General features: G+C 57.2%; 1 protein-coding gene across 2 annotated transcripts in view; it reads left to right on the forward strand.

Moving 5' to 3' along the window:
* MAD1L1 (mitotic arrest deficient 1 like 1) overlaps positions 1 to 22,991 on the forward strand; it is a 325,699-nt gene that overhangs the window by 131,003 nt on the left and 171,705 nt on the right. For both annotated transcript variants that reach the window (XM_081255711.1, XM_081255710.1), the window contains exon 11: positions 20,648 to 20,792. In XM_081255711.1, coding sequence (XP_081111837.1) covers positions 20,648 to 20,792 — 145 coding nt within the window. The remainder of the gene's footprint in view (positions 1 to 20,647; positions 20,793 to 22,991) is intronic.

Raw genomic sequence — 22,991 nt, forward strand, 5'->3', positions numbered from 1 at the left:
GTGTGTGTAGAAAGAAAAAGAGAAAATGCGAATATCTTCTCTCTATATGGTGTGTGGCTTACTTTTCACTGTTCTCATTGGTGTTTTTGGATTAATAGAAGTTCTTAATTTTGAGTCCAATTTATTGAATTTTCCTATGTGGTTAACTCTTTTTGTGTCTTCTTTAAGAATTCTTTGGTTGCTTAGATCAGAAAAATATGAAAGCTTTATTGTCTTGTCTTTTACATTTATATCCACCATCCATCTGAAATTTGTGGTGTGGGGGAGGTGTAGGGTGAAGAATAACACTCTTCTGGGTGGACAGCCAGTTGACGGGCCCCTTTTAGAAAAGGCCACCTTTCCCTCCCCGAGTGGCACCGTCAGTCGGCTGTACGTGGGCAGGTCTGTTTCTCTTTTCTGCCTCCTTGGTTTATTATCCGTCCTTAAACTCCCACTTCCTTCCAGTGAGTGTGGACAGAAGACAAGAGGTGGGAAGGCTGAGCCCTGGAGGATCCACCTTTCAGGAACGGGGAGCTGTGGGGATAGAAGCAGGACTGGGGTGGAGGGTTGGTGGGCGGGAGAACCTGGGATTGTGGGCTGTTCTGGAAGGCCGGTGTCAGGGCGTTTCACGGTGCGTGAAAGCTGCACATTGACCTGGGAAGGTGAGGGCTCAGAACTCTGCAGAGTGGGGTTCACAGTGGCCTTGACAGTGGCGGGTGGTGTCCGGGGGAAGCCGGGTGACGGGGTTTGAGAGACTGGGCAGAGAGGGATGCTGCGTTGGCAGGTTGGTTTGTCTGTATAGAGGGAACGAGAGAATTGGGATGGCATCTGGAGGGGAGACGTGCAGACAAGATGGGTCGCCCTGGAGGGCAGGAGATGCTGTGAGTTGCACGTTCATGGGATGGTCCAGGAGAGAGGGGAGGTAGCTGGGGGTCTGTGCATTGTTAATGTGAGGAGATGGGACCAAGGACCTGCCTCACTGTGGAGCATGGAGAGTCAGCCGCTGCAGCGGAGGGAACTCAGGGGACACGGACGCAGGGGCAGACAGGCAGCGGGCGATGGCCGGCACTTAGAGAAAGTCTCTTTCTGTTTTCTCAGTGAAATACAAGCAAGACTGACCAGCTGAGCCTGACGTTGGTGAAGGCAGAATGACATGAAGTAGTTGTCAGAGGTGGAGGGGACCAGGGGGTGCAGTGTGGTGGCCACTAGGAATTGCTGTCCTGAGTTTAGGGGTGGGCCAGCTGGCCTGGCGGTGTGTCTTTCCTCAGTGACAGTCGTCTGCGCTGGTGGAGCAGATCCGTTAGCTGACTGCGATGGCCAGGACTCGGGACGTGAAGATGTGTGTAGAGGGGCGATTATTAGGGTCGACTTGGGGGTGGGGGTGAGAGGGTGAGGAGGAAGTGGAGTCGGTGGTCTGTGGGGTGCAGGGCCCGAAGGACGGGACCACAGCAGAGCTGCAGTTCCTGGACAGAGTCAGACCCACTGCCCAGGTCTGGGCCAGGCACGGGCGGGGAGGGTCAGGAGCAGATACCAGGGGTCATCTTTCTGACCATTGAGATCAGCAAGGTTGTGAGGTAGGTGTGCCGGGGAATGGCAGTGAAGCAGGAGCTAAAAAATTGTAGGGAATTAGGCCACATCTTGCAGGTTCTCAAAGCTCATCCAGTCCTGCACCACTTCGGCTTCCTCCACCACCACCACCCTGACCTCTTACTGTTGGTATTCTACTGGCCGCCTTTTTTTTTTTTAAATTAAATTAATTAATTTATTTATTTATTTATTGGCTGCGTGGGATCTTCGTTGCTGTGCACAGGTTTTCTCTAGCTGCGGCGAGTGGGGGCTACTCTTCGTTGCAGTGCGCGGGCTTCTCACTGTGGTGGCTTCTCTTGTTGCAGAGCACGGGCTCTAGGTGCGCGGGCTTCAGTAGTTGTGGCTCGCGGGCTCAGTAGTTGTGGTGCACAAGCTTAGTTGCTCTGCGGCATGTGGGATCTTCCCGGACCAGGGCTGGAACCCGTGTCCCCTGCATTGGCAGGCGGATTCTTAACCACTGCGCCAGCAGGGAAGTCCCCTGGCCTTCTAATGGGTGTCTCTAGTTATGCCCTGGCGACACCCCTCCCGCCCCCCAACAACATTCCACGTGGCAGTAAAACATCAGCCAGGTTAAGGGCTTTTGCCGAAAACCCTCAAGTGGCTGCCCGTCAGAGAGAAAGCTAAACTCTTCACAGGGAGGGGCCTGTAGCGCCCGTTGTTTCCACCCCACCCCTGCCATGTTGTCCCCCTCATCCTGCCCCTGCTGCTCGTACACTTGCAGGCCATGCGCCTACCCCAGGGCCTTTGCACTTGCTGCCCCTCTTTCTGGAGCACTCGCTGTTCAGGTACCTCAGCAGCACACGCCCTAACGTGTCTTTATGGCTTTTCACAAATGTGATCTTGCCAGCCGCCCTGTCTCCCAGAACAGGTCTGTCCCTCCCCTCTGCCTTGCTGTTCTCCGTTTCAGTCAGGCCTGGCCAGTGCATCCCCTCTCTCCTCTCGCTTGAGTGGACGGGGCTCAGGGCAGCGTGTTGTGACCAGTATCTACACGGTGTGTGGTCAGTGTCGTCCGCTGAGGGCGTGGCTCAGTGGCACAGGGGAGAGCTGCTGTGCAGCATCTGGAGGGTCCTTCACCCTCATTGACCAGGCGGGCCCTAAGGGGTCCCCTGTGAGGGTGCTGTGCTCACATGGCTCGGAACAGCAACCCCAGGTGACCGTGAGTTTGCATGTCTGCCACCTCCTGCCCAGCGCTGCCCTCCTGGTTTTAGATGCTGACGCGGCTCATTTGTCCCTTCTCCCGGCTCGTGTTTGGGCGGTACCCAGTGTGGACTCTCAGGAGTAAAGCTGAGAACGTCCCTGTACACGTCTGTTGGAGGACATGCGTACTTCTGTATCTTGAGCACACCAGAGGCCCGGCCCGGCCCGGCCGCATGTCCGTCTTGATGAGAAGCTGCCGGTTGCCTGTCCACCAGCCCCAAGGGTTCCGGTGCTCACGTCCCTGTGGCATTTGGGATTGTCTGTCTTCCAGCCCCCGGGTAGGTGTCCAGTGGTGTCTCCTTGCAATTTTCCCATGCATTTTCCTATTAGCTAATCACGCCAAGCACCTTTTTATGTGCTTGTTGGGCATTCAGATCACGGCTTTTGTGAAGTGCTCTCAGTGTAGCTGCTAATTACATATTTTTCTGTCTATTCGTTCATAATCTTTATCCATTTATTCTGTCTTTTTAAAAATTAATTTTTAGAGAAGCTTTTAATAGCTTAAGGAAATTAGCCCTTTGTCTGAAAATATGGTTTCCCAGTTTGACATTTCCCCTCTATTTGGTTCTAAAGGTTTTCTTACAGACATTCATTTTTAATTTTTTTCTAGTTGAATACATGAGCCTCTTCTTTTAGTGCTTCTGTTTTGTGTTTGTATGAAGGTGGAAGAGACTTTCTCTTTCCTAAGTCATCAAAATTTTTTCCTGTGTCGTCCTCTTTCATGATTTTATGTTTTTATGTCTAAAACCTTTGATCCACCGAGACTGTCTTTTGATAGGAGCTATGAAGTAGGGTTTCACCTTGTTTTTTCCGGAGAGCTTCCCAGTTGTCCTGATGGGATTTTATTTTATTATTTTTTTTTTTTTATTTTTTTTTTTTTTTTTGCGTTACATGGGCCTCTCACTGTTGTGGCCTCTCCCGCTGCGGAGCACAGGCTCCAGACGCACAGGCTCAACAGCCATGGCTCACGGGCCCAGCTGCTCCGTGGCATGTGGGATCTTCCCAGACCGGGGCACGAACCCGTGTCCCCTGCATCGGCAGGCGGACTCTCAACCACTGCGCCACCAGGGAAGCCCCTGATGGGATTTTATAAATAACAAATCTCCTTTCTAAGCCCATTTCCTACATGTATTTGAGTCTACATTAGGATTTTCAGTTCCATTTCAACTGTTTTGACGTGCGATAACACCACCACGCTTTAGTTATTGTAGCTACAGCTGTGTTTTAATTACCCAGGCTGCCAGGTCCTTCTTTTTACATTCTAAACATATTGAGTCCGCCCAGAGCCGGTGCTGGCCGGTGCTCGGCTCGCCGTCAGCGGGTGGGCCTGAGGGCTGCCCCCTCCCCTCAGAGGGCAGAGGGCAGCGCAGTCGTCGTCCGTGGCGGTGGGCAGGCTGGCGGGGGTCAGGTTCCTTCACTTTCTTTCCTCAGGCTTCCTCACGGGACAGAGTGAGAGCCGCGCTGAGGGGTGTGACTCCTGGGAGACGCCCGGCGGCCTCTGGCATCCTCGTGCGTCAGCCCCCCAGCCTCTGCGGCCAGGAGAGCAGGAGTGGAATCGCTCCCGTCTCCCCGTGGACGGTCCCAGTGGGCAGGGGTGTATGTGCATGCGCACCATGCTGGGTCAGGTCAGCAGTGCTTCAGAAGCACACTGGCCGGAGTGGGGGCATGGCGTCCTGGCATCTCGGTGCCCCTCCCAGGGCACCCACCCACCCTGGGAAGCCTGACAGCGGCCACTGCTGCCAGCGTGTGCTCTCAGGGGCGTCCCTCTTCCCAGTGCTGAGGAGGCCCCTCTCAGCCTGCTGTCCACAGGTCTGAGGGGTCTGGGCCCTGGGCCCCTCTACAGCTGGCAGGGGCTGGCGGGCGCACCGCCCTCTCCTACTGCAGCACACGCCTTGTGCGTCTCCTGGCCCTCGGGTGCTCCGGTCTCTTGGTCGGACATCTGTCTGGCTCTTTGTTCGTTCAGAACGGATCTGCTGCCCCTCCTGGGGGTCGGGTGGTCTGCCGGGACCTCGTGTGGCCATTGCCCTCCTGCACACGCCGTCTGATGGGACAGAGACGGTGGCGCGTTGCATGACGTGCTGTGGCGGAAGGAAGCTGAGGCGCTCCGGCGGCGTCTGCGCCTGGAGAGGGGCTGGCAGGTGGCAGGGTCACGCGGGGAGGCGTCTCTCAGAGGAGACCTGAAGGGACAGTGGAAGGTGCGGCGGAGAGACCAGTAGGGAAGAAAAGGGAGGCCCTGGACGTGGGGCTGCAGGCAGGTCTGTGCCTCCTGAGGGCGGCTCAGTCTGGGGGAGCGGCCGCGTGGTGACTGTGCCCCCAGCTGACTTTCCTCCTCTCCACACTCAGCCGTGGAAGGTCCAGGCTGGCAGCAGGCCAGGGGAAGGCCTGCGCGGAGGGGCAGGTGTGGTCCAGCCTGCCTAGGCCGGCCCTTCTGATTGCTGCCTGGAAGCTGGGGTGCAGTTGGGATCTTCTGTAAGATGCTTCCTAAGCACTTCATATTATCATTTAAATGGGAGTTTTTCTACTACTGTGATGAAGTTTGGGCTCAGCCAGAGCCAGGCTCCTTGCTTGTGTGGCTGTGTGGCTTTGGGATGCTAATCTCATGGACAGATGGCCACTTGGAAATCCATTTCCTCTGAAGAATTTGTGTGGAGAGAAGCACTTTTCTTTGTCACCAGCCTGTTTTCTCCTCTTGCTGAGGACTCTTTGCCCGCTGGGATTGCTGCGCGGGGCGGTAGGCTCCCTCTGAAAGCCGGTGGCCCTGTGTGCATGGGAGGGGCTCTTGGGGAAGGGGGGTGATGCGCCGCTTTCAACTCTGCGGCTCTTCCTCAGCATTTGCGGGGCACCCGCCGGGTATAAGCGCAGACGGTGCTGCAGTGTCCTCCCAGAAAAACAGGAAAGAAACCCTGCTTTGTTGTTTCCACTCCCGTGGGCTGCGTCTCCTGGGGGGGCATGTGCACAACAAGCCCCACACAGGCTACCCACCCCCCGCCCCTGCCACGAAGGTGGATCCTCTTGAGTCAGACTTTTCTAGGAAATCAAAGTATAGCCCTGGCATCCGCGGGCTGAGTAGCTTTCAGAGGAGCCAGCGTGCAGGTGAGGGAGGGCTCTTCCCTGGCTTACCTGAGCATCGCTTCATCTCCGCCACACCCGCAGCTGTGGTTCACACCCACCTCCTCTGGATGCAGAGCTGCGATGGGTCCTTTGTGTACCTGCCTCTTTGAGTTTGTGTAAGAAGCTCAGGAGGTAGGGATTTCTGTCCCGATTTGTAGGTGAGGACACTTAGGCATGGAGACGCCTGTAGAACGCTCCACTCAACAGCCAGATGCACGTTCTTCTCCATCTCATGGGGAACATCGTCCGGGACAGATCGTTAATGTCAGGCCACGAAATATGCCTCATTTAAAATGGTCAGAAGCATACAAAGTACGTTCTCCTACCACAGTGGAATAAGATTGACAGACTTTTAGCTGCTAGACTAACCAAACAAACATGAGAGGCGTCTCTTATTAGTAACATCAGGAATGGAAGTGGCCTTATATAAATATGAAGAACTATGTTAAGAAAATATTATGAACTATTGTTTGTCAACAAAGTAGGTAATCTGGGTAAAATGGACAAATTCCTAGAAATGCACAAAGTATCCAAACTGACTCAAAAGAAATGGAAAATCTGAATAGACCTATAATGGGTGATTAGCAACCAAAATATTTCCCACAAAGCTTCACTGTGAATTTTACCTTGCATTTATAGAAGGAACTAACACCAAAAAATAGAAGATGAGAAATCACTTCCTAATTTATTTTATGGTGCTGAGATAACTTCAAAAGAATAAATGTGGGACTTCCCTGGTGGCACAGTGGTTGGGAGTCCACCTCCCAGTGCAGGGGACACGGGTTCGAGCCCTGGTCCCGGAAGATCCCACATGCCGCAGAGCAGCTAACCCTGTGCGCCACAACTGCTGAGCCTGCGTGCCCTCAACTACTGAAGCCCGTGCGCCTAGAGCCCATGCTTCTCAACAAGAGAAGCCACCACAATGAGAGGCCCATGCAGTGCAATGAAGAGCAGCCCCCACTAGCCGCAACTAGAGAAAGCCCATGCGCAACAACGAAGACCCAATGCAGCCAAAAATAAATAAATCAATAAATTAATTAAAAAGAATAAGTTTGGATCCCTGCCTTAAACTATATGCAAAAAGTAACTCGGATGGATCAAAGACCCAGATGCAAGAACTAAAACTATAAAGCTCTTAGAAGAAATATTGGTGTCATAGATCTTTGTGACCTTGGGTTAGGGGGTAATGGTTTCTTAAATATGATACCAAGCAAAAATATACACAAGTATCTTTATGCACAGGCAAAAAAAAAAAAAGATTACTAAAATGGACTTCATTGAAATAAGAGAACTTAAGTTCATCAAAGGACACCATCAAGAAATTGAAAAGTCAACCCACATAAGGGAGAAAATATTTGCAAAGTATCTGATAGTGGTCTGGTATCCAGAATATATAAAAAATTCTCACACAGAACATCAAGAAAACAACCCGATTAAAAAATGGACAAAGTACTTGAATAGACATGTCTCCAAAAAAGATAAATGAATGGCCGGTAAGGACATGAAAAGATGCTCAGTATCACTAGTCCTTAGAGAAATGGGGCTCAAAGCCATGAGATATCACCTCTCACCCTTTAGGGTGACTGCTTTCAAAAACATAGAAAACAAGTGTTGGTGAGGGGGTAGAGATTGCCACCCTTGTGCATGGCTGGTGGGGTACAAAGTTTGTGGATGCTGTGGAAGCCGGGGTGGCTGGAGCAGATGTCTGCACACCCACACTCTCAGCAGCATTATTCACAGTAGTCGAGCTGGAGGCAGCCCAGTGTCCCTCGAGGGGTGAGGGTGGGTGGACAAATAAAGCGTGGTCCCTCCGCGCGGTGGAATATCACTTATCCTTTAAAAGGTAGGCAGTTCAGACGCCTGCTGTAACATGGATGAACCTTGAAGACATGATGCTCAGTGAAATAAGCCAGTCACAAAAGGACAGATGTGATTTCACTTCTGTGAGGTCCCTAGAGGAGCCCAATCCATAAAGACAAAGTAAGAGAGTGGGTGCCAGGGGCTGGGGTTCAGGGGGAGTTAGCGCTTAATGGGGACAGCATTTCAGTTTGGGGGAGATGAGTTCTCAGATGGATGGTGGTGATGGTTGTACAACAGTGTGAATGTACTAATGCCACTTGTTTGGATGCTTAGAAATAGTTAAAATTTTATGTTATGTATATTTTACCACAAAAAGGGCAAAGGACTTAAGTAGACATTGCTACGAATGTTTAAGAAGCACACGAAGAACATTAAAAGTACAGTGAGATACCCCTTTACACCCACTAGGATGGCTAGCATGATAATGATATGTCATACATAACAATAAAGTTGCACGTATAATTATATGTCGTTGTATAATACAATACTTTTTGTAATAATAATTTTAAAGATGGAAAATAAAGAGTATTGGGTGAGGATGTGGAGAAATTGGAACCCTCACAGATTATTGGTAGGAAAGTAAAATGGTACAGCCGCTGTGGGAGACAGTCTAGCCGTTCCTCAGAAGGTTAAACGCAGAGTTAATATGACCCAGCAGTTCCACTCCTAGTTATGTGCCCAGGAGAACTGAGAACATATGTTCACACAAAAACCTGCGTTTGAGTGTTCATAGCACCATTATCCACAACAGCCAAAAGATGGAAGGAATCCAAATGCCCAGCAGCCGATGAATAAACAAGTTGTGGTCCATCCACCCAGTGGAATATTACTCATCCACAAAGGAAATGAAGCAGTGGTACATGGTGAAGTTGGACGAACCTTGGAAACATTATGCTAATTGAAAGAAGCCAGCTGGAGAGGGCCACGTAGTGTAAGATTCCAGTAAGACAAAATGCCCAAAGTGGGCAAATTCATAGGCACAGAAAGTAGGTTAGTTGGGGCCAGCCGCTGCGGGGGGGTGGGAATGGAGAGTGACTGCTGACGGGACAGACGGGGCCTCTGTCTGGGGTGATGAAAATCTTCTTGAATTAGTCTCGATGTTTGGACAGCGTTGTACATATACTAAAAACGACTGAATTGTTCACTTTAAAATGGTATGACTGTCTCAATTAAAAATGAGTCAGGGGCTTCCCTGGTGGCGCAGTGGTTGAGAGTCCGCCTGTCGATGCAGGGGACACGGGTTCGTGCCCCGGTCTGGGAGGATCCCACATACCGCGGAGCGGCTGGGCCCGTGAGCCATGGCTGCTGAGCCTGCGCGTCCGGAGCCTGTGCTCTGCAAGGGGAGAGGCCACAACAGTGAGAGGCCCGCCTACCGCAAAAAAAAAAAAAAAAAAAAAAAAAAAAAAAAAAATGAGTCAGTTCTTCAACAAACGGTTTTGTAATGTTAATGCCTGAGAACCAAGTGAGGCTTAGTGAGCAGGTGCCCTCACAGTAACCTCATTTCCTTCAGTGTGAATGGGGCGGGGGGCCAGGGGTGGGCTGGCGCCTAGGAGGTCCTCTGGCCCCAGGCACGTGGCGGGCGTCGACGGCAGTCTGAGCTCCGCATGGGAACTCAGGCCGCCCGCTCGGGCTCCACGAGGCTCCTTCCCTCCCGTGTGAGCCGGCTTCTCAGTCGCCATTTCTCCGTGCCATCTCCCACTTGTGCAATTTACTGTAAAGAGGTCATTTCAGAGAAAGTGGCCTTTCAGTCAGAAGCTCTCAGTATCTGATACGCAGGGTCATGTTCATGATGAACCCAGGGCCACGCAGGAAACCAGCGAGGGGATTCTCTCGTCTGGTGGCGGGTGTCCGATAGGGAGGTCTCGTCGTTTAAGTGGTCTGTGGGCAAGGCAAGGCTGGACCTCTGAGCAGGTGGGGGTTTCAACCCTCCGTCTACGCTTGGTAGCACTGGCTTGTCTCCTTCCCAGCTCTGGGGCAGCAGGGCAGCAGGGGGCCTGAGGCTCCACGTGGCCTCGTGCTGTCGGGGGAGCCCCGTGAGTGAGGAGGACATCCGGGGGACCCGCTGGGGCTGAAGCCGCGCACACAGTGCAGGGTGGGCAGCTGGCAGAGCCTGGGCAGCCCGCACCCCCTGGCACGTCCCAGGACACCGTCTGTCCTGCGTGAGCTCCTTGAAGCCGGTCACCATTGTCTCCTTTGCCTGGATTGGTGACTGACACACAGGAGGCGCTCGATTCACGTTGATTGATTGGCCACGTAAGCAGGGAACCCGTGGCTGCGAGCGTGAGCCGGTGCTCGTGACCAGTGTAATGTCATGACGGAGAGACCTGAGCTCAAACTCTCACCGCCTCACTGACTTGCCTCCAGAGCCCGGGCGTCCCGTGTCCAGCGGGGATGACGATGGGACGCAGCTTGTCCAGGTGGGCAGTGTTAAACAGGCGTGTGTGTAACCGGGGGAGGGTGGCGGTGTTTGCCGGATGCTGCCGGCCCTGACGGCGACACAGTGAAGGTCTCTCATCCCATCTCCCAAGGGTCCCAGTGTGCATCCCACCCTTGCCGGGTCCTGTTTGTGTGTTTGAGCTCCTCCTCTTTCTCCAAGTCCGATGATGGCAGTGGTGGCTTCCTGTGTCACCTGGGGTCCGACGACAGGGAGCCAGGGCGCACCTATTAGCAGGCGTGGAGTAGATTCAGGTGTCTTGTTCTCAGAAAGCGATGCACCGGTGGGCGGGAGGGTGAGCAGCCGCGGCGGCCACGACGGTGGGAAGTGGGAAGTCTGCTGTCCGTGCTGCGTTTGCTGTGCCTGATCTGCTCGCCAGCAGACGGGCCGTCCTGGTATCAGCGCCGCAGCGGCCCCGGCAGCCGCGCACACGGCCCTCTGCGCGGCTCTGTTGGCGGGGAGACACCGCCCACGGACGCCGCTGGAGACGGCGCTGCCTTCCCGCTTGTCACCGTGCCCGGCTTGCCTGGGGACCCGAGACTGCTCCCGGTACCTGAAGGTCACGGGCTTCTCCTCTGCGCTTGGCAGTGGGGCCATGTGACATGCTTGGCACCGCTGTGGCCCCACGGCTGGCTAGGCTCCTTTTCTCCTCTGGAAATTTCAGAGAACTAAATCAGTATTTGTAATCACAGCAGACCTTCGTTTTTCTATGCCCGCTATTCACACACTTCCAGACTTGTTCTCTGAATTGCTGACCAGAGTCTTCTGGACATCGTTGAATTCTCACAGCTGCTCTGTTACTCCTGTCCTGCCCAGCACCATTCACTCAAAACGCCCTGTCGGATGTACAGACTTACCAACTTCCAAAGAGAAGTAGAATTACCGCATGGATGTCAGTGTCCCTGAAGTGTTCTTTGCCCGAAGTCGGGTCTGCGTGGAAAACCAGACCTCAGCTGGTTTGGGGCCCTCGTGGAGTCACTAGGCTGGGGATGGGGACCCCCACCTTCCTGTTCTTGGCCCCGCGCTGTGCACTCCCAGGTCCAGGCCCTCGACCTCCGCGCGGCCTGGCTGACTGGTGGGCGGGTGGGTGTGGGTGGGCCTGTCTCTCCGGCCCCGTTAGTCTTGGTGTGGGTTTCGCCCTGTGTTGCAGTCTTCATGGTTTTCTGTTGCCTTTTCTTGAACCCCGTGTGGTGTTTGCTTCGCACCACAAGCTGGCCATTTCAGTGGGGAGGCGCCCCCCTCAGCATCGCCACCTCCCTTGTGCTCTCCCCCCTTCAGACTTGACACCCACTCTTGGCGCTCGCTCGGGGCCTCTGGGTGACACCTCTTCCAGGGAGCACCCCGTGCCCTTCCCGCCTGACCTCCCTCCCCACTCCTGGGGCCACAGCCTTGCCTTGTCACTAAATAAACTGCAGAGATTTCCTGGAACCCCCGGCAGCAGTCCATAAGAAGGTACCCACAGCCAGTTGAGAGATGATCCATAAAAATTACTGGAAGATTGGACACAGAGGGCCTGCCATATGTCAGGGAGTCTTTTAGTTTCTTAGCAAAGTGCTTTATTCTGAGGAATCTTTAGAAACTGTCAGTGTCCTCGGGTCCCCATTCCGCACTGGCAAGTGGTGGAGGGCGAACGTGAGCCCGGCTGTGGCTGCCGCTTCTGCAGCCCTGGCCACAGCTGCCCCCGATGGCCGCCACCACCCAGACCCGCTGTGGTGTGCCTGGCAGCACGTGCGAGGTGAGGTCAGGAGCCCGGCCCCTCCTGTGGTGTGAGCAGAGCAGTGAGCGCGCTCCAGCTTCCCCGACAGGACCGGCCCTGCCTTGTAAAGGTCGTTTCTGTCTTAGTCGCTCTTAAAGTTCAAGAGGAAAAAAACTGAGTAGAGCTGGCCTTTCTCCAGGCAAGTGTCAACCCCCCGGGGCCCCCGCGCCTGTGGGGGACGAAGTGGGATCAGTGAGTGAGCAGCTCTGTGGACACAGCAAGGCTGCGTGGATGCTTGACTAAAGCAATGAAGGAGGAACTGGTAACTTAAGTTTTCTCCTTTCAGCACAGAAGTGCCTTAGAGCTGTGGATGAGAGCGGCAGCGCTTAGAGGGTGTGTGGCCAAGCTTGCCTGGTGTCACCTGCGTGGAGGGAGGAGTCCTCTCCCGGGGGAGTCCCCACGGGCTGCGTGCCTGGTGGAGGCGCCTCTTTCGGCGGGGACGGCGGTGCTGCAGGACATAGTGGATGTCAGCATCCCGTGAAGGCGCCTCACCCAGCAGGCTGTTGGTTTCTTGTGCTCTGGTTGAGGACAGCAACGTCGATGGGAAAGTAAACGGGCGGAATGGGCTTCGTTACCCAGGAGAAGGACCGTCGCGGGGACAGGTGTGGATCAAAGGCGTGGAGGGCGCTGCTGGCGAAGGTCTGCACGTTGGGACCCTCAGCGCCAGCGTTGCTGATTGGGCTCTCGGGCGACTCGGGGGAGTGGGGTGAGCTTGGGCCGTCTCACCTTTACCGCTGGCCGAGTTCACAGGCGCCGTTGGAACTTGCCCACCTGTCCCACCCCTGCGGCCTGGTCCTGCCCTTTGACCTCCTGCCCTTGCTTGGGCCGGGCGGTGCTCAGCTCTGTGCCCGCCCAGCTTGGCCGTCCTTCTAAGGCAGCCGTGCCCCTTCCCTTCCCTCCAGCTTCCTGCATCCGCTGTGCCATGTTTTATTCTTCTCCTGTGCTGGACGGTGAATGCCTTGAGGACAGGAGGTGTGATCTTGTAAAAATCTTTTCCTTTTTGTCTTGTTTTTATATCCAGCTAAGCCCAACGCTGGATCCACAGGGCGCTCAAGAGAGCCAAGGCCTGAGCCCCAGCACGTCAGCCTGCCCTCGCCCGCTCCTGGGCGCTCGCCAGGCCCTGCTCCTGCGAGGAGATCGAGGACATGCAGGGTGTAGTGCGTTCGCTTTTCTCACCCTGTAGAGTCTGATTTTTGGTGATCATTCTGTATCTAAAGGGCTGCGTTTGAGCTTGAGGTTTGGTTCCGTGCCCCTGCGAGGAGGTGGACATGAAGTCCAGCACCGACGGAGGGCCCTCCACGGGCACGTGCGTGGCAGCGTCAACCCCCCCCCCGCCTGCGTGTGGGGACCACCTCTGGGCGTCCTCGGGGCTGCTTCCACCACGTGCTCCCAGCCGCGGGGCCCTCCTTGGTCTCTCGGGGCAAGGCAGTGTTGGAAGGTCCTGACTTGGGTTGTGACGGGGACCCCACCTGGAGCTGGGCCATCAGAAGTCACAGGCGTGCCCCGCGGTGGGACCTACTGTGTGTCCCTGCCACCACCCGCCCCCCCTCGGGCACCTCTCGTTGGCACCGAGCGCCGTGGTCAAGGCCCTTTGCGTCCACGTCCCCCCCACGGGGAAGGGGCTGCTGTGCTGCCTTATGCTTGTGCAGCTGGAGCTGCGGGCTCTGGGGCGCCGTGTCCAGGTGCTGCTCCCGCTGCCACGTCCCCTTCCGTGTCCCTCCCGTGGGTTGTCTGTGCTTCGTGGGTGTGGAAGTCCAGGCCTCCAGAGGGACAGGTCTCTGAGAGCTGGGCCTGGAGCCGACGCATCCTCGCTGCCCGGTCTGCTGCTTTCTCGTCAACACCACGACTGGCCAGGTGTAAAGGCAGATGCTCTGGAGGCCCCAGGCTGCCCACCTCTTGTTTTTTGACCCTCCCTGCCTTGGAGCTCAGACCACATTTTGGCTTAGTGTTTGGCACTTGAGGCTCAGTACCTAGTACCGGTGGCTCAGTGCTTGGCCCCTGAGGTGGACTGCTTAGTACTGGGTACCCAAGGTATAGTGCTCAGGACTTGAGGCTCAGTATTCAGTAACGCTGCCTGGACCGGGCCCTGGAGTGTCCCTCCAGAGCTGTTTTAAGCAGGTGTTTAGCCAGGTTACCCTGTCACGGGGCTTCTCTGGGTGTTTGAAGCTTGTTTATTTTTTCTCATCCCAACCTCGTCTGTCCCAGACCTGTTTGCACCCCTCGGGACCCCTCCGTGAGGTGCACGTGAATGCCCTCGGCGTGCCCCTTCCTCTCCCTTGGTGGAGGTGGTTGACCCCGGCCTGCAGCCCGTGCTCCTGACCCCCTGGGGGTGGGCGTGGGTCTGCCTTGAGGCGTCTGCCATCCTTGATCCAGGGAGGGAGATGGGGGGTCTGGAAGGACAGAGACGGGTGTGCTGCGGGGGCAGCCTGACCCTCAGCATCATCGGCCACGTGGAGCTCTGTGACCCTGGGACGGCCACTTACCTGCCACCCCCAGCTGAAGGAGGAGGGGGATTCGGATGGGAAATGGGGAAGAGTACCGGGCCTGCTGCTCTGTGGGCTCTTCCTCACCTCCCTCGTGCCCACGCAGCCTGGCTTCAGAGCCACGGAGGTCGCTGCCACAGGGGGCCTGGAGGCTGTGGCGTCTGTTCAGACCAGAAACAGGAGGATCCCTGGGCTCCGGATGTGAGAGGGTGGGGCGCAGCGTGAGGGGACAGTGCATCGGGTGGCGCTCGTCTCGTTGGTAAGGGGTCCTGTGTCGGCAGTGCCCAGGGCCGGCCAGGCTGCCACGAGCTTCTGTGCCGTTAGCTCCACTTGGCGGGGCGGGGAGGGGACCGACCGCCAGTGGGCGGAGGCCTTTCCGGACCTTACATCAGGCAGAGCGCAGTGACAGGCAGCCTGTCTCTGTAAAGGGCCCGCCGGTAGTAAATAGTTCTGCCTTTTCAGGCCACAGAATCTCTGTCACAGGAAAGCAGCCGTAGATGCCACGTGAGGAGCGGGTCAGGCCACGTTCCAGCCAAACTGTATTTCCAGAGCAGGCGGCGGACAGTTTGCCGAGCGCGGTGTAGAAGGTCCCTCTCCCTGGGTCCGGCTTGGCTGTCCCGTCTGCGGGCCATGTTCCAGACCCGCATCCTCAGGGATGCTGTGGGGCTTAGTGAGATGGTGCACCTGAGAGGTCAGAAGGTCACCTCCGCTGCATGGGGCATCTGCGCCTCCTGAGCGAAGGGTCACCTTAGTTACCCGTCCACCGTCTTCCCCCGGGTTGTGCTGAGAGCCGGAGCTCGAGGGTCCTGGGCAGCTGCTCTGCAGGACCCGAGGGGCCAACTTGCCCTCTGCTCCCTGCCATGCCTGTGTCCTGAGTCCCGGGGGCCCCTGGGGTGGGCTGAGGGCATCCTGCCGTGAGCCTGGCACCCAGCACTGGGCTGCTCCAGCCGGCCTCGCTTGGGCTCCCCACCCTGGAATTTGGAGTCAGCCCCACCCACCCGTGCAGTTACAGGTTGGTAACGGATCAGCAAAATTGGATTCTTCATTATGGTTGGGTTTGAATTGAAATGCAAAGGGTAATTTTCCTCCTCACATTTCAAGGTCAGATGAGAGTACTTACCGTGTGGCCTCTGTTTATCTGGGAATGCAAATTGAATTTGGCGATTCGCATTGGTGAGATGTGGGGAGCTGGGCGGTGGAGAGGTGGCGGGGAGGCCTGACCTCTGACGCTGAGGGACTCATGCCCGCTGCAGCCCCCAGCTGCCCCTCGCCGTTCCTCTGATTGGTAATTACTTCATCCTTTGCCTTTTTCATTCTCTGGTTTTGTTTCCACTGTTTGGATTTTTTATTTTTTTCTGAGAAATGTGTAATGACACTTGGAGGCATTTAGGATTGGAATTAGATGCTGTATGTGAAGACGGCTGTGTGCCACGCCGGGCCTGGGCGTCGGGGGTGACGGGCGAGGCTCATGGCTCCTCTCCTAGGTGGCCCCTCCTGAGTCTGAGCAGGACCCAGAACGGAGGGGCTGCCCACCTCCCGCCCTCCTGGCTCCCTGGTCCCCTTCCTTCTCCGCACACATGCCGAAGCTACCCCTTGACCAGACTGATGGAGCCCAGGGTCCCGCTGCTGTGCCCAAGACCTGATCTCAGCCGTTGGTCCAGGCTGGCCGTGCGGTGAGAGGGTGCCCACGTGTGTAGTCAGGGCTCTGGTCTGAATAAGAGCCTGGCTTGCACCCACCGGCTGTGTGTGCCCCGTCTGGGGATAGGGATACGGTAGCGATCCCCTTTCCTCTCGGGTTGTGTGGACACTCAGCAGGACCCAGGGGTGCACAAGCGTGCTGGGCACCGCGGAGCTCCCAGCTCCTGATCTCTGCTTTCTTCTTTAGTCCTGTGTGAAGCTTCAGAAAAGGAAACGGTGGTACGGATCTCAACCAGCTCTTTTTCAAGGCGGGTGTGCGGTGCGAGGGCAGGGCGGAACCGCGCTGAGAGAGAGAAGGTCTTTCAGGTGTTGCCTGTGGCTTCACAGCGTGCGTGTCCTTTCATCCTTCCTTGAAGGTAGACCTCCTTAGGCTGGGGGTTTTCTGATGAAGATGACATTGCAGTGGGCTGCAGCGGCCCGTCACAGCGCAGAGAGGGGTTCTCAAGAGCTCAGGCCTTACTTCCTTCCGCAGACGCCAGCTCAGAAAGGTACTGATGGGTGAACGTGCCACCCTCTCCTCTGAGAACTGAGGGCTTCATTTGGAACTCCCAGAGGTTCACGGAAATGCCACTGACTTCAGGGTTCAGCGTAAGCACGGAACCAGAGGTTTAATTTTTTATGGGTTTTCTCCTCTTTACTTCACAAGGAAGGCCGCGATTGAACTAGAGGGCGTTCCGCCGGGAAGAGGCGGCCGTGTGGTGCTGGCGCTCTGGGTCGGGGCTTGGGGACCCACAGGCCTCTGTTCGCAGAGCGGTGGCCGACGGGCCTGCGGCCCAGGCTGCGGGAGGCCCTCTCTGGAGAGACTGCAGGTGTGCTCTCACCCCCTGGCACACGAGGACAGGGGAGGGCCGCCCGTTGGCAGGTGTTGTGAGAAACCACTTTGGGGCACTTCGGGGGGAGTTCTTGGAAACGTCAGAAACCTGCACTCCTGTGCAAGACCAGGCCCTGTTTGTGCCAGTTCGTCCACCGCTTGTCCCCCGAGGCCTGGCTGTTCATGGTCCCTCCTCTCCCGCCCACCGGGACGTCCCCACCCTGCGGGGTCACTCCCTTGAGCACACCCTGCGCTCTGGCCTGCTCCCCCGAGAACCTGTAGACCAAAGCCAGCGCCTCCTGGGCCGCCCCTCCCCCACGTTGTTCTGAGGTCCTCGTCTCTGCTCTCTTTTTCCCTCTCACTCTCTCCTGCCCTCTCCACGCGGCCCTTCCCCGTTGCTCTTCGTCCCCTTTCTGTCTGTGCGCTCTGACCCCTCCTGGCCCCTGGCGCACACCCAGCGGTTTCAGACCCCCTCGTGCTGCCCTCTGGGGCGGTGCGGTGCCCTCTCACGTAAACAGAGCCTCTGCCCTGCTCTGCTCTGCTCTAGCCTCTAGGTCCTTCCCTGCTTTCCCTCCCTCCCGAGCTGATCACGTATTTGCTGCTTCTTGTCCGTCTTCTGCACGTGGCAGTCCTGCGCTCCAGCCTCCCTTTCCCAGCTCTGCTTTGCCAGCTGGCGCCCTTTGCGGCCCGCGGAGGGGCGCTGCGGGGAGAGCCGCAAGGCCGCGGGGAGGGAGGCCCGTGCCGAGTGCTTCTCCCGGAAGGGGGTTCCTGCCGCTCCCTTTCCTGCCAGTGGCGCGGGGCAGCCCTTCCCCTCCCGGCAGCACTGACTCCGGCTGGTGCAGGCCCGACGGCCGCGGTGCCCCCACAGAGGCGTGGGTCCCAGTGCTCTCGGTCTCCAGATGGAGCGACTTCAGGGGACCCCAGCTGCTCCCTGAAGCTCTCCGGGCGCCTCTTTCTCCTCTTTCACTTACCATTGCGCCGCGCCCTGGGTTAAGCCTCTGCTGCACAGAACACACGTCGTCTTTCCCGAGACCAGCACCGTTCAGAACGACAGCTTGGGGGCTGCGGCCCGTGGTGCCGCTTGACCCCTGCTGTCTCTCCGGGGCTGGGCCAGTTTGTCACCGGGGCTCAGGAGAGTCAGAGCCAGGCTGCGGCGGCCCAAGCAGCGCTCTGTGGGCAGTGCCCGCAGCACCGCCTCCTGTAAGCTGCCCAGGTTCGATTTTTAGGTCTAGTCCAGCTTTAAAAACAACTGAGTACTGATGGAACGTTAGGCCGCATGGCAGGCCTTGGAACTCGGGGTGACACGGGGCTGGCGAGCCTGAGGGTGGAGCGCCTCCACTGGAGACCCCGGGAGACCCCGGCCCGGGCCGAGCGCCACTCGGGCCAGCCTGCCAGGGGGCTGCCCTCCCAGGGTTGCTTGCTGGTGCCTGGGGTTGTGTGTCCTCTGCTGCATTGCTTCCCATCTTGGTTTCATGAAAAGCATTTCACGGGGGGAAGGACAGGTGGTTTTTCTAAGCGAGCAGGAGCTTTGCCTACCTGGGCCAAGCCCCAAGCCCCGAAAGGCTCGGTCGTCACCTGTGGGTGCTGCTAGACATGTGACCGGCACTGTGTCCTGCACTTGAGGTACTTGTTCTTGTGACATCTTGGGCCTGGTCTGGGGCCTCAGGCCCACCCGCGTTTTAGGGGCCCACACGGTGAGCTGGTGGTGACAGGCTAGGTGCAGGTGAGGTGTGCCCTGGGCCAGGCCCCAGGAGTCGGGGTCTCCAGCTCTCTGCAGGTGGACAGCAGTTACCCTGTGGCCTTCATACCTGCCCTCGGCAGGGAGGCCTCCAGACCTCTGTGTGGGGACATCGTGCTCCCGAAACCGTGGGTCTTGGGGTTTGTCAGTTCCCACCAGGGCTGTCCCCAGAAAGCTTGTGCTCAGAGCAGCCCCGTCCCCTGCAAGCTGGCCTTGGCTGCTGCCATCTGGCCTCGGCAGCTTGGACAAGGGACCCCGAGTTCCTCTCATTAAATCACACGGCGGAGCAGTGATTCAAAACACTGCGCCCTTGCCCACCTGAAGTCAGTGACTCCAGAGTCGATTTCACAGTCCTTGATTATTAAATTGGCCTGTGAATAGTTTAAAATTGAACTAGAACTCAAAATGGCCTCTTTAAATGTCTGTTTCAGTGAATATTTGTTTTATTTTATTTTACGTCTTTGGTTATGAAGCACGTAGAAGTGTCAGGAGCCCTCGGCCAGCTGTGCAGGGGGACTCGCTCTTAGAGGAAGGCTTTCTGAGGAGGCTGCGAGGTGTGAGGTGCGGGGCCCCTGGGCGAGAACGCTGCTCCGGCTGCGAGACCAGGCGTTCTCTGAGGCTCTTACAAAGTCCTGTAAATGCGTGTGCCACGTTTACTCTCAAATTGTAGTCAGCTCTTCAAAGAATTATACTAAATTACGATAAAAAATAACCGCATGCTCACTCAGACGTGAAATGGAAAAAATTAGCACAGCGGAGACCACCTCCAAAGAAAGCATTGTCTGCCATCCCTGTGGATTAAGGCTTTCTTGAAATCGTGTAATCAAAGCGAAAAAAAGACAAAATTGGACGCCAAGAACGATACAAGATGCGGGTGGTGGTGTCTGCAGCGCCCTCAGCGCCAACTTGTGTATTTTCGAAGTCATCTCGTTGTCCTTGGGCGTCACCCCAGCTAAATGTTACAGATAGCACCTTGTAATATAATCTTGGTAAGATCTCAAAAGAAAAATACAGAAGCAGAATATTAAAGGTTTGTCTTAGAAAGAGGTTTCCTCTGCTTGAAAGAATAGCGTGGACACGGCATCTTCGGCCCATGCTTCATGGTTCACCCGCCCACCCGCCCGTGGGGTTAGCGCCTCCTTTTCCTGGGGCGTCCTCCCTCCCGGGAGCTGTCCTGATCACCGTCCCCTCAAAAAGCCGGGGGGTGTCTACGTGTGGGCACCTCCCGTGTGGATGGGGCAGGACGGGGGTTCCTGAAGCCTGTGTGGGAACAGGCCAGGGCAGAGGACGGTCCCTACAGATTGTGAAGGACTGGAGGAGTTTTGAGGGAAAGGGCGGCAAAGACCAAACTCGGAAGGTGCCCTGCCAGGAAGTTGGCATGTGAGCCCATGGGTGCCCATCCGATCTGCAGTCTGAGGGACGGCTTGGTGGCACCGGAGGCGGCCCAGGTGAGAGGCTGTCACGGAAACCTGAGAGCAACGTCCAGTGTGTGAACGGAGGCAGGGCGCTGGCCGCGTGGAGGGAAGCGCGTGCCGGGGTCTCTGCCCCCTGCTGTGGCAGCTCTGCGGGGGGCTCGACTCTGCAGGACGTCTGTGGAAGGGGCCCACCCTGGGCCGGTACTCGACGTCCCCATGCCGCACGGAGCTGCGCATCTGTGGCTGACAAGTGCCTGCCCTGGTAATTTAGCTCATTCAGAGGCGCCCTCCCGAATGAAGCCCGCGCTGCTGGCAATGGTCCCCATTGTGTGTGGAGTTGAGCTTCCCTCCCCCGCACCTTCCGTGTTCTGGGATGACCCTGGGCGGCTCTTTGGACTCCAGAAACTCCTGCAAGGCTTTAAGTAGCTATTGAGCAGTGAGGAAGTGACCGCGGGCTGGTTGCACGTGTGGCTCTATGTTGGGACCTGAGTGACGTGGGCCGCGCTGGGCCTGGGGGCCCTCACTGGGCGCTGTCCTGGGGGCCAGGCCTCATCATTCTGCCCTTTTGCCTCTTGCAGTGCCCGGGGACTGGAGAAGGCCAGGCTGCAGCTCCAGGAGGAGGTCCGCCAGCTCAGCAGCCAGCTGCTGGAGGAGAGGAAGAAGCGGGAGATGCATGAGGCCCTGGCCCGGCGGCTGCAGAAGCGCGTCCTGCTGCTGACGAAGGTACGGGGCGCCTGCCGCGGGGGCCTGCCTTCCGGGCCAGCAGCTCCCAGCCCGCCCCTGCCGTGTCCACACTTAGTCTTCTCTGAGGACCCCCACGTTTACCAGGGTCTCTACCAAGTGCAGTGCACCCAGAACCACCAGTGATCTGTGTCCCCACTTCTCCATCAGTTAGACACACACGGCGCTGCCTGTGAGTCACGGCTCAGATCAGACTGAGCTCTCCCCTCACCAAAGGAGAGAATCTTGGCAGTTTAGCCAGCCTGCGCGTTTTTACCCTGGATTGCCAGGAGCGTTCTGAAATGCAGACCCTGGGATTCCCTGCGGGGGCTCTCCTCCTTGTGAAGGGCAGAGCCCGGGGCCTTCACGCGCTGACCTCGGGCATCGGGGTGTCAGCCCCGATCCCCTGTGTCTCACGGTGGGGTCAGCCCTCCCTCCGGCCTGGTGGGCAGGCGCAGCCTTTCCCTCCTTCGGAGCCCAGGGAGCTCAGGGTGGACCGCAGTGGGAAACTGTCACCTGTGTGCAGGTGCACCGGGCGGGATGCGTTCCTGCTCCCAGCTCCGTCTGGGCGGCTGGGTTTCGCTAACTGTGCTGAGCCTGAGGGGCTCTGACGTCTGGCTCGATCCACACAGCTCGCTGGAGCATGAATTACGATTTTTGTGAGAGAGCGTTAATTTAGAACGTTGCCTTGGATGCTGAAATCTCAGAAGACAACGAAGGAAAAAGCCAGGAACTGTCCCCAGATGCTCTCTAGGCGAGGGTCGGGGTTGCCCAGATGCCGGCGGACTCCTCCCACCTGCCCTCAGGCTGATAGTGAGTGGCCAGGCGGGCGTGCTGACCTGGCGGGGCCGGGGCCGGGGCAGGGGCGTCCCCCTGGGAGGTTTCAGGAGTTGCATCTGACAACTGTGCCTGTTCTTGATCGTTTGATAAAAACCTGGGACCTCCCAGTTATGAAGCTTTTAGGAGGCAGGTCACATTCCGGCTGCTGAAAGCCCGCTGTCTCCCGGCCTCTCCAGCACGTCCCCTGCCGTGTGTGTCACGTCACTCGAGCCTCCTGGGGTCAGGCTTGGCCGACCTCGACACCAGCTTTGCAGGTGGCCCCACAGGGGAGACGCCTGGTGAGTTTGCGAGCTGTCCTCATGCGGGGCCCGTCGGTCTTGTCCGTGTTGTCCACTTCTAGTGCCCATGCTGCCCAGCGAGTGTCCTTTTGGGCTGGATTGGCAGCCTGGCGGCTCGGCCTCCTGCTCTGCTTTACCAGGATTGCATCAGTTCACTGGTACAGATCCCCCGCTGGGAGCCCTGGTGCACCGGGCGCCTCCTCAGCGGGGCCGCATATCCAACACTGCGGAGTCCACACCCTTGGTATCCGTCTGCACCTCCGTGATCGTGCGCTTGTGCCTGGCTTCCTCCTTGGGCAGTTTCTGTCCTTAAAGGTCACTATTCTGGGCTCCCGAGGCAGGAAATTTCCACTCCTCTCATCCCCCTGCTCAGCAGGTTGGAAGCTGATGGCGCTTTTTGGTCTAATTCGGTCCTGGCCCTGGCCCGCTGCGCTGACAGGCGTAGATCTGAGAGAGAGGGAAGGGGGGAGGTATTGATTGCCTGGCACTGACGGATGACTTACACCAACTGTGGCTCAGAGGCATGTTTGCAGTGGATCGGTGGCCGGGTCAGGCGTGCGGGGTCCATCTTGCCAGCCGCATGATTAAGCTGTTTGTCGAGCGGGTCTGCAGAGGGCGGCCAGGCTGCCGCTTCCTGGTTGGAGCCGAGCACGTCCGCCCCCGCCCTCCGCCCTCAGTAGCCCCGTGGGCTCGCACGGCGGCTCCCTCGTGGTCTGCGTGCTTCCTGCTCGAGGCACCTCCAGGGTGGCAGCTGTCAGGTCTCGAGGATGCTTTGGTTGCTGATCTTCCTGTCTTCCTTGGGAGACACCCCCACCCCTCTGGGAGCCCCCCAGACCAGCTCTCTGGGGCAGGGCGTGGCGAGTGCAGTGTCCCGCCCTCCGCTGCGGCGCTGGGCCAGGTGCGCCGCCGACGGGGCTCTCACTCCTGCATCCCATCGAGGGCCCTATTTGCGTGTTTGACATTTCAGAGTACAGTGTTTCGAATGTGCGATTTTATTTTGAGACCTTATTAAGCATCTCTAGTCTAAGGGTTTAATTGTTACTGATAGCTAAGAGTGTAATTACCTTGGTAAAATACCATGACT

This window comes from Mesoplodon bidens (assembly GCF_964165515.1).
Source record: "Mesoplodon bidens genome assembly, chromosome: 15".
Taxonomy (NCBI): Eukaryota; Metazoa; Chordata; class Mammalia; order Artiodactyla; family Ziphiidae; genus Mesoplodon; species Mesoplodon bidens.